Source organism: Cucumis melo, chromosome 2 (assembly GCF_025177605.1).
Source record: "Cucumis melo cultivar AY chromosome 2, USDA_Cmelo_AY_1.0, whole genome shotgun sequence".
Taxonomy (NCBI): Eukaryota; Viridiplantae; Streptophyta; class Magnoliopsida; order Cucurbitales; family Cucurbitaceae; genus Cucumis; species Cucumis melo.
In genome coordinates this window covers 894,730-909,283 of record NC_066858.1, presented here as the reverse complement: position 1 = coordinate 909,283, position 14,554 = coordinate 894,730, and the positions used below count along the sequence as shown (strand labels likewise).

Sequence of the window (14,554 nt, the reverse complement as noted above, 5' to 3'; positions counted from 1 at the left end):
GATCTTAGTCAATGAAGGTTGAAATATTTGGTACTCTCTTATCATTTATTATTGACTTGTTGAAATGGAAGTATTATTTCAAGTATTATATTCCTAATATCAATTTTTCATATGATATATATATATATATATATATATATATATATATAATTTTTTCCTTTTTACAAAAATAAAGAAAACGAGATATATTATTAAACATGATTTTATTTTTGTTGTTGAAACAAAAATGATAAATAGCGTGGCACATGTGTGATATTTTATTATGTTTGTTGATATTTCAGTAGTTTTGTTATTTAAAGCTACTTCTCTAAATAAAACAGATCATATTAAAAAAAAAGTTATCAAACGAGGTTTTAATTTTTCAGAAAACGTAAGATAATAGAGAGCCAAGACAAAGATCTACGTGTGTTCATGAACAATGTATTTAGTTGCATAAGATTCATAGTAGAGAGAACAATTTATTATGGGAATTTGCAAAAAGTAGGAAAAAGAAATTTATGATGATAGGGCTAATGTACAGAAATAACAAATTTAAAAGCGGATAATCCTTTGATAGTCCTCCAATAGCCGTTTGATATCATTAAGGTATGAGCTGTTTTTGTTAATTTTTTTTATTATATGATGTAATTTTTCATTTATTTATTATTAAAGATAAAACACACGTTAAGGAGTTAGAGACCCAATAAAACTTACATAGTATATTACTCTAGAAATGGTCATATAATTAACATATTGGATGTATTGTTAGAACCAAACAACCAAAGTGTTTTTTTTTCTTTCTTAAATAATGATTTTGAATATTGAAATTGAAGAAGAAGAGAAGTGCCTCTTTTCTCTCTCATAGTTTAAATAGGAGAGAGAGAACCTTGAAAGAAGGAAATAAAAGCTCAAAAGGGGACACACCCATTGAGCTGCTCTCTACTGTGTTTCTTCTTCCTTCCTTCTTTCTCTCTTTCAAAATATTCCATTTCTCTTTCTCTTTCTCTTTCTCCAATTTTTCCTTCACACACTTTTTCTTTTTTCACCCATTTCCCATTTCTTTCTTCTTCTTCTTCAAAATCTTGAAGAAAACAGGAAGAAAAAAGGAAAATTTTTCAACTTACAAACACCCCCACTTTGTGAATCTTCAATTACAAGAAGAACCCACTTTCATTTTTGTCTCTCACAAGACACAACAACACACTCTTCCATCAACACAATACTTTATTCTCTCTAACACCAAACACTATGAGTAAACAGGATTTCATGAACATTCAGGTACATTAAGCTTCTGTTTGAATGTTTTGTTGTTTCCCTTTTAAATTCCTTGGTGGGTTTTTACTGAAATTTTGATGTTTGTTTATACAGGCCTGTGTTCTTAGAGTTAACATTCATTGTGATGGATGTAAACAAAAGGTGAAGAAAATTCTTCAGAAAATTGAAGGTAAGCTGTAAGCATTGGGTTTTTTTTTTTTTTTTTTCTTTTTCTCTCTCTGGTTCAACCAAAATACAGCTCAAACCCTTGTTTTGCTCAGAGATTTGTTTCTTTTTGCGTGTTTTTGGAGAGATTTTTTACTGTTTTTGTTTTGGGGTTTTGTTGTTTTTGTTGTTATAGGAGTTTACACTGTGAAGATAGATTCTGAACAAGGGAAAGTGACAGTAACTGGAAACATAGATCCTGTGAAACTGATAAAGAAGCTTGAGAAATCTGGGAAACATGCTGAGTTATGGGGAAAGCAAATAAGTTCAAACAATATGAACAATTTCAACAATTATAACAATTTCAACAATCAGTTTAAGCAGATGCAGTTTCAGAATGTCAAAGGAGGAGGAGGAGGAGGAGGAGGAGGAGGAGGAGGAAAAGACAACAATATGGACAACCATAAGTTTCAGATGGAGAAAGCTTATCTTCAACACCACCAACAACAACAACAACAATTGAAGGGGTCCAACAACATCACTAACAAAGGAGGTAATATCACCAACAACAATAATATGCATAGTCTTATGGTTCCTCCTAAAGATAAGAAATCTGTTAAGTTCAATTTGCCTGAGGAAGAATCTGATTTTAGTGGTGATGAGTTTGATGATGATGAGTTTGATGATGATGATTATGACGATGAAGATGATGAAGATGATGAGTTTAGCCATGGACATGGACATGGACATGGGCATGGCTTACCTAACAATATGATGCCTGTGATGGGTAAAAAAGGAGGGTCATTTGGGGCCAATGAACACAATGGAATGATGAGTTTTAATGCGATGAATGGTAAGAAAGGTGGGGATGGAGGTAATGCAAAGAAGGGTGAAGTTATTGACTTTCCTATTATGATGAAGAGTAAGGGAGGAGGTAATGAAGGTAAAGCCGGCAAGGGAGGAGGGAAGAAAGATGGTAATAGTAGCGGTAGCGATAGCGGGACGAAAAGTAAGAGCAAAGGAGGGGATCAGAAGAAAGTGGGGAAGGATAAGAATGGAGGGAAGAAAGGGGGTGGATTTCTAGGACTAGGTAAAAAGGGGTTGTTTGGTTTTGGTGGTAAAAATGGTAGCAAGAAGGACAATGGTGGTAAGAAGAACAAAGGGAGCAGCAATAATAACAAAAGTAGTGAGAATGGTGGAGGAAAACATAATAGCAATGGAGCCAAAAAAGGAGGCAAAAACGATGGCCTCCATGAGTTTGACAAGATGGATCTCGGCTTCCATGACCTTGATATTGCCAAACCAAGCAAAGGAGGAAAAGGAAACGGAGGAGGTAATGGTAACGGTAATAGTAAGAATATGAGCCAGATGAACCAAATGGGTCAATTGGGCCATGGTAATGGAAACAGAGGCCAAATGGGCCCAATGGGCCATGCTGGTGTCAGTAGAGGTCCACCAATGGGAAATTATGCAATGAATCAGATGGGTAACATTCCAGCAGTACAAGGTCTACCAGCTCAACCAATGATGAATGGAGGAGGGGGAGGATATTATCAAGGAATGGGACAAGGGAATCCCTACACCCAACAACAACAACAGTATATGGCTATGATGATGAACCAACAAAGGGGAGTTGGGAATGATATGTTCCAACCCATGATGTATTCTCGCCCAAACCCGGCCGTGAACTACGCTCCACCACCCCCGATGTTCCCTCCGGTTGCAACTGATCAATATACGCACTTCTTCAGCGATGAGAATACGGATAGTTGCAGTATAATGTAAACTTTTGCTCTTAAATATCCTTTGTCTTGTTTTCTAGGATTAGTGTTTTTGTGTTAGTTATATAGTTTTTAGTTCAATGTAGAAAAATGGTTGGCAAGGTTTTATAGTAGTACCATTGCTTGTGTTACTTAAGCAAAAAAAAAAGGAAGTAGAAAAATGGGATCAAAACTTTGATTCTTTTCACTGTTTAGTCCCTCCTAAACTCTTTTATTCTTTTACTGTTTCTATTTGTATTTTGTATTTTTCTTTTTTTTTGCCCTTTTGTCATTATAACGACAACTTTCAACTTGAAGAGAGATAATAAAAATAGAGTCCTTAGAGGGCTCCACAGTACCTTATCATGACAGTGGTTTGTCAGTTTAGTAATGGCTTTCTGAACTCATGAATTATTTTTTTTGGTAAATTACTTTTTCTTTTGGTTCCTTTGACTTTGGTAACTTATTTTGTCATTATCCTTGTGTTGGTTAGTGTTTAATCTCTGTATATTTAAAGGAAATGTAATATGGAGTTTGAAAGTTGAAAGTCCTTTTGGAGTTTAGCTATATGAAGTCAGAAACAATTGAACCATCTTTAACCAAAACCTATAGATATCAGTTGATATTTTCTAATAAACTATTGCACCAATTTAACTCATACTATATGGGAGATAAAAGAAGTATAACCAAAGTTACAATAGAATCAAAGTTCTATCGAGTTCTAACCATAACTCAACTTCACTAATTTTAATAATGTTTCTACTGAAGTAGTTTACATAGTTATTGAAAAACTCTGTCTCTTTTTTCTTACCTAACTCAGACTAGACAATATTGGAACATATTAACCGTTACAAACAACCCTTTCGTTAGGTTTAATCTTACCAAGTTCACCTACTAATATAAATAACGCACAAGATCAATAAATGAATTAAAAAAATAACAAATATCAAGCACTTTTGTGAGTAGTTTTTGCAATTCGTCCTTTGTATATTCGTAAAAGTATATATCATAAATGAATTTGCTTTCAAACATTTCCTTTTCAACAGCCTACACATTGCCCCCACTGGGCCTAAAATTTTGACCCCAATGTCATTATTGGTATTACCTTTCTATCTCACTGTTGTCTGCTAGAGAACTCTCCTTCTATTTCCAATATTCTTATAAATACCCTCTCTTCCTTCCTTTTGTATATTCTAAACTTTGTTCGATACTATATCTCTATTTTTTGTCAAAGTAAGCTTAGTTCAACGGATAAGACATAACTTTTCATTCTCGAGGTGGGAGTTTTGACCCTCTATCTCTACTGCTGTCTTCATTAAAAGGATAGTTTTTAAGAGGATAGGAAAGATTTCTTTAACAAAATATTTATTTTATAAAAATCTTCAAAAGGAAATTTGTTTATTTTATAAATAGTGATCTTTATTATTGGGGAAATGTGGGGCCTTTGGAGTTTTTTGGTGGGTGGCTATGGGTTCATATCCACTTAATGATAAATTTGTTGGCAGAGTGGGATGAGAGCATTGAATAAGATATCAATTCTTTTACATTGATGTCCGTAATCATATCGATATTCTATTCATATTATCATCAAATGCATTTACGTTTTAATTTGAGGATAAGATGATGATGTTGAACTAAAACAGGTTCAATTTTATCGGTGTATTGTTAATCACGAGATCTATTGTTCAAATGTATCGAAGAAAAAAGAAAACGATGTCGAAGGATAAAAAGAAAAAAAAGAAACTAGAAGCTAAGATTCAAGATTAACTTCTTTCAATTATTACTACGATTTATTTTGGTACCATTCTCATTTCTTGTTTTTAAGTTTTCAAATTAGAAATATTCTCTCCATATTTTACGTTTTTCAAGAACATTGCAGGTGTGTGAAGATATCTTGATAACAAGTTCAAGATTTTTTTTCTTCTAGTTTTTCCAAAACATAAATAAAAATAGGGAGCATTTTTTTAAAATAGAAAAATGAACCAAAATATTTACACAAATAACAAAATTTCAAGTTATATGGATGATAGATATTGATATAATTCAAAATTTTGTTAAAATTCGATATTCTATCGGTGTTTATCTGCATTTTTCATCGAGAGAATCTAAATTTTCTTTAATTTAAACCGGACTAAGAAATACTCTCAAAATCTTTTATTATAAACTATAAAAACATAACATTTAGGCTTCAAATAACATTTAGGCTTCAAATTTGGATCAACATAAGATTCAAATTGTATAATAAAATACATGGGACGTTATCGAAATTCAACGATTTTTATTTTCAATTTAAATTTAGAATGCATGTCAACTTTGCAATCTATCATTCTCAAATTTAATAGATATCTATTAATTTCATCATTAATTTGACTACTGCCATTTATAATTAACCAAAAATTCTTATTCAACTAATAGCCTACAAGGATAGGGTCTTAAATTTTAAGTCTCACCCACAATTTGTTAAGATAGGATGTTAATTAAAGTTTAAAATAATTTTTGGAATCTGCACAAATTTCAATATGAAATAAATTCTCATCCAAAATTTGGTTGGAAGAAAAGTTCTAATTAAATGAATTTTAAAGTTCTAACTTTGAACAAATAGGTTGTCCCAATCTCTACATTTCTCAAAGACCTAAAACTTAACAAAGTCAATTTGACCACAAAAAGTTGTGTTGAACTAATCTAGAGCACTTTGCAGCTATATTGAAGCGAACATTTAGTGACAATTTATTACATAGTTTATTTCTCTCGATTTATTATTAACGTTTAGATTGTTTTGTTGTTGTAAATTCTACCAAGTTCTTCAAGATTAAGTGGAAATTGTCATCGACTTGTTGTCTCGTTCATTACTTCAGATCGTAATTATGCTATTAACCCAATTGGAGTTTTTTTGAACTATATAATCAACCTATATCATTTGGATGTGAAGCATGATCGATTGGTCAAACAAACTCTAAATTTTATAAAAGAAGAAAGATATTAGTGTACTAGAGAAGAAGAAAGGTATCCATGAGTGGAGGAAAATGCTTAGTTGATTCTTTAAACTCGATATACAAAGATGGGCCTTGTTGAATAATATGTGCATACATATAAAGGAACGGTGGAGAAACTAATGCAAATGTGTATAAAGCCTCATTTGCACATAAACACCCGATGAGAAATTGTAGATAATGCTAGTTGGCGAAAGTTATATTAAGCATCCCAACGATGATGCCTAAGCAGTATGTAGTGTTAGTAATGAGGAAAATGGTTAAAGGTTTACTCGATATCAGATATCATATCGTTCGAAGAGTTCTATATGTTTTTTAATAAATTAAAGTTTATATCTATTATACAGTGCTTATTCTCTGGCTTGGACACCAAAAAAATTTTCTTCATGATTTAGTTTCTATTTTTTTCACATTTTTCCCTTCTGATTGGACTCACTCAAGTAATTGCCTTTATGGTGCCATATTATCTCAAGACACGAGATTGTGTGTCCACCTTCTACAAACAAAAAGAGTTTTACTTGTGATCTAGGATCACTCTCTCTTCATGTTCAAGAGTGAAAAATACTATTGTTGAGGTTGATCTTAATCGAATCCATATATTTTTCTTTGAATAATTCAATTTGTCGATAAATTTTCATATGGGACTAATATACTTTTATCTTCAACAAGTGGGCTAATGTTTCATTCTTTCAATTTTTGTACTTTTATCCTCAATTTTCATTAAATTCTAATTTTTCATTTTCTCTTAGTTTAAAATTAATTTTAATATCGATTCAAAAAAACAATAAAACTTAATCAATATTTTCAAATATAATTAAATAAATCAAAATATTTACAAAACATAACAAAATTTTAGACTATATGATAAACACGACTTCTACCTGTTTGAAATTTTATTAGGTCAATTTTACAATTTAAGTTAATTTTAATTTTCTAATTAGTTAATTATAAAAAAAATAAAATTGTAAGAGACTAAGAAATCAAATTCAAAATTTAAAACTTAAAAGAGGTAATATTTTGAAGTTTAGGGACTAAATACAAATTAAACGAACGAATAGGGATTAATTACAAAAGTAAAAATGAAAAGTCAGCAAATCTTCCATGGTCGAAGAAGCCACCGCAGCGCCATTTCCATAGAATCAAAGAACTACCAACGAGAAGAAGAAGAAGAAGAAGAAGAATTGAACCCCAGAATCAAGAATCGAAGAACAGAATCAATAACGACAACCCAAAATTTAAACTAAGTTTCACAGAATAACCGATACCAAAAGAAAATATGCATTCTTTTGGTTATCGAGCCAATGCTTTGGCTACTTTCGCCGTCACTATTCTCGTAATTATGTGCGCCATGGCTTCCTTCTCCGATACCTTCAACACTCCCTCTCCCACCGCTAGAGTTGAGGTTTGACCATTCTTTTTGTTCTTCTTTTCGTTAGATCTATGTCTTGGGCGTTTAGGGTTTTGTTTTTATTTCTGAAAAGCCTGAATTTTGTTGTGCATTTTGTTTGTTTTGATATATATTTTTTTTTTTTGTGGGTTTTAGGTATTGAACATCAACTGGTTTCAGAAACAGCTTCATGGAAATGACGAGGTATGTTGTTGGAGACTCGTCTTAATTGAATGCTGTAGATTGTTTGTTTCTTTTATCTGATCGTTTTCGGATTTTCTTTGCTCGAAGTGTATTTTGGGGTTTGATTCTTGTGAATCTAGGGAATCTAATTGAGAATGACATCCAAATTTGGTTTCTTGCGAACTTAGTTAGCTATCTTAGGCCTTCTTCTGGAGCCCTTTTTCTAATCTATAGTTAATGGTATGGGTTTTTCATTGCGATTCTTCTGTGATCGGATCGTCATTTCCTTTTGATCCAAGAAGATAGAAAGAGAGATTGACAAAGATGATACCTTCATAGGTTCTGTCGTCCCCCTTCTCCAACAAGATCATGGAATATTTATAGAGGTTTCTATTATTCATCTTCAAATTTGCTTGAAGTTTCTGACAAGTTTCAAATTGTTCTTTTTCCTCATTCTCTGTTATTGCCTTTTGTTCATCAAAATTGTGAAAAGGGTGCAATACTCTTCAATGGGAACACTCAATTTAAAACACAACTCCGAAAACACTCTGTAGAGGTCACATCGAAAGGGTCCACTAGGCAACTCATATTATTGAATAGATGCTGCCATGATCATGGTTGCAGTGCAATGTGATTCTTGGGATTGCTAGAAGTGCATTGCTTAATTCTCTAGCCTTAAGTTTAGATTAATTGAGGCTATTGAGCTAAGAAAGGGATTTCAAGTTGGTATCAAGGATCGGATATTTGTTGTTCATTACTTCCAATCGCATTCTTTAATAGTCAATATCGATAAGTTCTTGGTTGGTTTTTAGATGTTAATTGCATTACTGACGAGAATATTCTTTCATCACAATGGTGTTGATATCTATTATAGCCTTATACTTTACAGTCTGAATGGAAAACCATTAACTGTGCAGGTCAGCATGACATTAAATATCTCGGCAGACTTGCAGTCACTATTTACATGGAACACAAAGCAGGTATGGCAATAACCTATTTTATAACTGCCCTTTTTTCATTGTGATTTTTGTGTCATTTCGATGGCTTTTGAAATATTTGAATACTGGAGCTTGAGTTATTGTATAGAAAATTAAACTTGAAATCCATGGATTTTGCTACTTTTCATTGATTTTCGAATGTGGACACAGACAGCAGTCAGCAAGTCATGATATAATCTGTCTTGTATTTGTTTTCGTAGTATAACCAGCTGACTGAAATGAATTGGATTATTAGATTTTAACACAAGTTTACAGGTTTTTGTTTTTGTAGCTGCTGAGTATGAGACTCCTAAGAATTCCTTGAACCAGGTAAGCTCCATCAATACGTCTTCTAGATTTCTAATCCTACTGCTTATCTTATTCAGTTGTTGTAACATTGTCATTCAGATCTCACTGTGGGATGGTATAATACCTTCCAAAGAAAACGCCAAGTTTTCAATTCACACTTCAAACAAATACCGTTTCATCGACCAGGTGAGCTAGCTACTTTCCATGTTTCTTCCAATAATTTGATATAAATTTACCTTTTGCATCTACATGAACTTTATCTTGTTATATCCTCTTTTTCATTTTATAGGGAAGCAATCTCAAAGGTAAAGAATTCAACTTGACATTGCATTGGCATGTAATGCCAAAGACCGGTAAAATGTTCGCCGATAAGATAGTGATGACCGGATATCGCTTACCGGAGGACTATCGATGAAGATGCGGTGAATATGGTATTTAAAAACTTACTTTTCCATATCTGAGGATACAGAAAGTTCAGTTCAGCTGAGTAAGAAATTTACGGACAGGAGAAAAGAATTTCCTTTATGAGATTGATAGAAAGTGAGTTTTGGTTGGAGTTTTTGATTCATTCTTCTTTCATTTACAATTGCCCCCACCCCCATTAACTTTGGCCTAGCCCTTTGAGTTTATTAATGCATCTGAAATCCAGTAGAGCTGATATAACATGAATTTCACTGTTATAATGGTAAAAAAAAATATATGTTTTTACCATTTTTTATCCACAGGTCACCTTCTGTCATTTATATAAAAAGGAATAAAAAAGAAAAAAAAAAAAGAAAAAGAAAAAGAAAAAGAAAAAGAGTGAATCTCTTTTTTACTCTCAAGTTTTTAGGTGTGCTGGTATAACATGACTAACGTTTCTATGATGGTTATGAAATGTATATTTCTATAATTTTTCTATACGAAAAAGGGAAAAGAAAACTACTGTTTTAGTTTTTGAAAACTTTGGAGTAATCTTTTTTTTTTTTTTTTTTTTTTTTTTTTTTTTTTTTTTTTTAGTTTAAATGCTAACAGGGCATATTCATTTCTCTGCTCTCTTTTAATTAAAGGTTCAAATATCTTTGATCTCAAGGTAAAGAGTGTACATCAATTATGGCTCAGCTATTCACTTTTAGCATAATATGTAGATAATTTGTTAAGAGGAAACATTGGTGGACCAAAGGGAGGAGTAGAGACAGAATAAGATAAGAGGATGGGGTTAGAGAGAGTACATTTTAAAATTTTAGGAAGCAAACATATCACTTAATAACTCGTGCTAATTCTCTAAAAAAAGAGAGAAAATATGGACCAACTTTTGTAGCGCAAAAGTTAACGAATGATAGGTACGTTATTCACGGTAGAAATTTGTACTTTTAATTTTGAAGTTAGAAGTTCGTGAGATCCGATCTCAATCAAAAGCTGATGTGTTTACACAAGCTAGTAAGCTGATGTGTTTACACAAGCTAGTGTTTTTCTTTTCTTGTGTTATGCTAATCTTTATCTTTTATAAAATGTTTGGGAAGTTAATTCAAAACAATTATGAATGGAAAATTGTTTTAAAATTAGTTTCAAAAGTGATTAAAAAAGAGAAATTGTGTTAAATGGTACGATAGAAATATTTACAAATATATTAAACTATCACTATCTTGATTTATTATGGTTTGCGAAAGTAATATTTTGTTATATTTAAGAACAACACGTGAAAAATGATAAAATTTAATTAATTATAGTTATTTTAATTTTTTTAAATTACAAAACTAAAGATTGAATATGAGTATTTGGGGAAAATTGATCTTAAGAATATAAAATGCATAAAAATTAGGGGTCTTTTTAAAAATATATTAAAGCGACAAAACATTGACAATTCTGAACACGGAAAAAGCCTACAACCCACAATTGAAAATACCAAAAAAATTTTGTCAACCATGCTGTCAACAACGTCCATAACATATTTGTCACACGAGCTATTGCAACAAAAAAAAAAGAGAAAAAGAAGAAAAAATACATTTGTTTACCCAAATCAATAGAACAAGGAAGATGATGGAAAGCAAGAAGAAAGATACGGAAGACAAACTTGATATATTTAAAAAATGGATAAGACTCGTTGAATCCTATGTTTTAAAACTTAACCTAAAAATTATAATATTTTGAAACTTATCCTAAAAATTATAATATTTTTGGAACTTATAATATATTTAAGACGTGAAGTTAATAGGTTAGAGTTAGAAATCGGTTATTGAGACTCCTAAGATGAATTTTGTTGAGGCCAACATTAAACTAAGATTACGTTTTGAAAGGTTATATTTGGGAAATTGCCAAAAATAGGTTAAAAAAAGAGATTTAAATGAATTTTGGGACAAGTTTTCAAAAGAAAGACTTTTAGGACAATTTGGGTGTGAATAGACAAAAATGCCCTTCCTTTCCTTTCCCTCTTCCACGTTGCTTTCCCTTCTCTGATTCGTTCTCTTTCGCGTATAGTTCCGTTTCCCTTCTCTTTTCTTTCGTGTAGAACACTTGAACCTACTCCGGCCATCGTCAGTTGTTCATCGTCACTTGCCCATCGTCGCTTGCCCATCGTCGTTTGCCCTTCGTCGCTTGCCCTTCGTCGCTTGCCCTTCGTCGGTCGTTGTCCAGTGCATTTCGTCGCTCCTATTCGGACCATTCAATCAACTTCGAGCGTCTTATTTAGGTGAGTTTCATGTATAACCGATTTTCAATTTATCTGCTGTAAGTAAATGTTTGTTAGGGTATTTGGTGCTATTTTCATCCGTAATTGTCTGGTTTTTGGAATTGGACTTATTTGCCGTAAATTAGTTTAGTCAAATTTTGGTTTTAGGTTCTTAGAAAGTTCAATGTTCAATGGCTAGTGAAAAATGAATTGAACTAGAGGATGAGGATTTAGTTGGATCAAATAGAGGAGGAGTAAGCAATAGGAATAGAAGGAATTAAGGTTTTTTTTTTTTATCTCGCATTTTTTTTTTATCTCGCACTTATCTCGCACGTATCTCGCACGTTCCAAACTTTCACTATTTATTTCAAAATCAACTTGGTACACCTCCTAATCCATTTAGAGCTATTCTTTGCATGTTTAGTAACTCTCTTAGGCCCTCATGCTTTATCTCGCACGTATCTCGCACGTATCTCGCACACATCTCGCACGTTCCGAACTTTCACTATTTATTTCAAAATCAACTTGGTACACCTCCTAATCCATTTAGAGCTATTCTTTGCATGTTTAGTAACTCTCTTAGGCCCTCATGCTTTATCTCGCACGTATCTCGCACACATCTCGCACGTATCTCGCACACATCTCGCACACATCTCGCACGTTCCAAACTTCCACTATTTATTTCAAAATCAAATTGGTACACCTCCTAATTCATTTCTTTACATCTTGCACGCATTTTGTAGGTTCTTAAGTTCAAATCAATTTTTTAAGATACAAAAGTACTTAAGGTAGTTTAAGGATGGCACATGTTCGGATTTTAGTGCGTCACGGTGGTGAATGGGATGAGGGACGAAGAAAATATGAAGGAGGAGTGTTAAAAGGCATTGTTGTCCCTAAAGAAATAACACACAAAGATTTACAGTCTGAACTATATGACCTTGCAGAAGTTGACCCTACAAAGTTTGACATAAAGATAAGATGTATATATGAGATCAAAGGGGAAAAGGAAGCTCCTCCATTTGAGTTAAGCAATGACCGTGATTTGAAGTTTTATATTCTTAGTGAAAATCCATTGGAGGTCCCCCTATACCTATCGTTTGAGCCTACAAGCAATCGAAGCATGAAAGTGTTAAACAAAGATTACAATTCAGTATCTGGGAGCAACCAAGTTCAAAATTTAAACCCTCATCCTCCTCCAATTGGAATGGATAGATTAGATGAGAATGAAGTTGATATTGGTGAAGTCGAGGGTGGCTTGTGTCATAACATGATAGGGACCAATTCGGCTATATGGGAATCATATGAGTCATATCATTCAATAGATGATACTTTTACATTGGAGTCAGTTGAGATGTACAATGAATTGTTTGACATCCCAGAACAAAGAGATGCTCCTACAAAAGATTGCAAAGGAAAAGGTAAAGTTGACTACAGGTCCTCTAGTCGGAAGTTGAAGACAAAAGGAAGTGGCTGGTCGGAAGAAAGCTCTACAAGTGAAGAGTTGGATGTAGGACAAATATTTTTTTGCAAGAGAGATTTGTCAATGAGATTAAGTGTGTTGGCAATGAAAAAAAATTTTCAGTTTGTAGTAAAAAAGTCTACAAAAGAGGTTCTTTTCGTTAGATGCATCGACAACAAGTGTGGTTGGAGATTGCGAGCGGTTAGACTGAAGGATTCAAATATATTCAAGATTAAAAAGTATGTGAAAGTTCATTCATGTTCTCTTGAGTTTTTGAATCGTGACCATAGGCAAGCAAAATCTTGGGTTGTTGGAGAATTAATCAAGTCCAAATTCAAGGGGCCCGGTCGCATATACAAACCACGTGATATCATAGAAGACATGAGGCAAGACTATGGCATAAATATGAGTTATGAGAAAGCATGGCGTGCCAGAGAAAATGCATATGAACGAGTGCGAGGGTCTCCTGAAGAGTCATATAATCTTTTGCGTAGATATGGTGAAGCACTCAAATTTACAAATTCAGGTACAATATTTCACATGGAACTCGAAGATGATCGTTTCTTTAAATATCTTTTTATGGCTGTTGGTGCATGTGTTAGAGGATTCTTAAATTGCATTAGACCGGTCATAGTCATGGACGGAACATTTCTTAAGAACAAATATCGGGGTCAGTTGATAGTGGCCGTTTGTTTAGATGGTAACAATCAGATCTATCCTCTAGCCTTTGGAGTAGTTGATAGAGAAACAGATGACTCAATACAGTGGTTCTTAGAAAAATTGAAAGGTGCAATAGGGGAGGTGCCTAATCTAGGCTTTGTGACAGATCGGAAAACATGCTTCGCCAAGGGTATTTCATCAGTTTTCCCATCTGCATTCCACGGCCTTTGTGTCCAACATTTGAGTCAAAATTTGCATGATAAATATAAGAATGACACGGTTGCTACTTTGTTTTATAATGCATCGAGAACATATCGTGAATCAACGTTTGTTGAAGCGTGGAGACATCTTCTTTCATTTCCTAATGGTTCAGGGAAATATTTAAATGATGTTGGAATAGCACGATGGTCTCGTGTTCACTGCCCAGGAAGACGGTATAACATGATGACAACAAATATAGCGGAGTCCATGAATTCTATACTGAAAGAACCTAGAGATTTGCCTATTGCTTCATTCCTTGAAAATGTTCGAGCTTTGCTACAACGTTGGTTTTGGGAGCGTCGAGAAGAAGGCATTAAAGTGACGTCTACATTGACCAAATGGGCAGAGTTAGTTATTCAAAAGAAACAAGAAGGAGCTTTGACAATGAAGGTCAACCCAATTGACTGTTACCAATTTCATGTCAAAGATTTAGATAAGGAGGAGGTCGTAAACCTTCAGACTAAAGAATGCACTTGCAAGGAGTTTCAAGCTGAGCAACTACCATGCTCACATGCCATTGCTG

General features: G+C 33.3%; 2 protein-coding genes across 2 annotated transcripts; both read left to right on the top strand.

The window, feature by feature from the left end:
* Positions 1-755: 755 nt before the first annotated feature.
* On the top strand, positions 756-3,527 carry LOC103492186 (heavy metal-associated isoprenylated plant protein 34-like). Its single transcript, XM_008452445.3, has 3 exons — positions 756-1,257; positions 1,348-1,423; positions 1,595-3,527. The coding sequence occupies exons 1-3, from the start codon at positions 1,228-1,230 to the stop codon at positions 3,181-3,183; spliced, it is 1,695 nt and encodes a 564-aa protein (XP_008450667.2). The 5' UTR covers positions 756-1,227; the 3' UTR covers positions 3,184-3,527.
* A 3,689-nt stretch (positions 3,528-7,216) lies between these two features.
* Positions 7,217-9,673, top strand: LOC103492185 (signal peptidase complex subunit 3B-like). Its single transcript, XM_008452444.3, has 6 exons — positions 7,217-7,550; positions 7,692-7,739; positions 8,636-8,698; positions 8,972-9,025; positions 9,104-9,190; positions 9,294-9,673. Exons 1-6 carry the CDS (start codon positions 7,425-7,427, stop codon positions 9,417-9,419), a joined length of 504 nt encoding a protein of 167 aa, XP_008450666.1. The 5' UTR covers positions 7,217-7,424; the 3' UTR covers positions 9,420-9,673.
* The last annotated feature ends 4,881 nt before the right edge of the window (positions 9,674-14,554 follow it).

Coding starts and splice junctions, on each gene's coding strand:
- LOC103492186 (XM_008452445.3), top strand. CDS start 1,228: ATGAGTAAACAGGATTTCATGAACATTCAG. Junction 1,258..1,347: donor AGGATTTCATGAACATTCAG/GTACATTAAGCT, acceptor TTGTTTATACAG/GCCTGTGTTCTTAGAGTTAA. Junction 1,424..1,594: donor AATTCTTCAGAAAATTGAAG/GTAAGCTGTAAG, acceptor TTGTTGTTATAG/GAGTTTACACTGTGAAGATA.
- LOC103492185 (XM_008452444.3), top strand. CDS start 7,425: ATGCATTCTTTTGGTTATCGAGCCAATGCTTTGGCTACTTTCGCCGTC. Junction 7,551..7,691: donor CTCCCACCGCTAGAGTTGAG/GTTTGACCATTC, acceptor TGTGGGTTTTAG/GTATTGAACATCAACTGGTT. Junction 8,699..8,971: donor TTACATGGAACACAAAGCAG/GTATGGCAATAA, acceptor ACAAGTTTACAG/GTTTTTGTTTTTGTAGCTGC.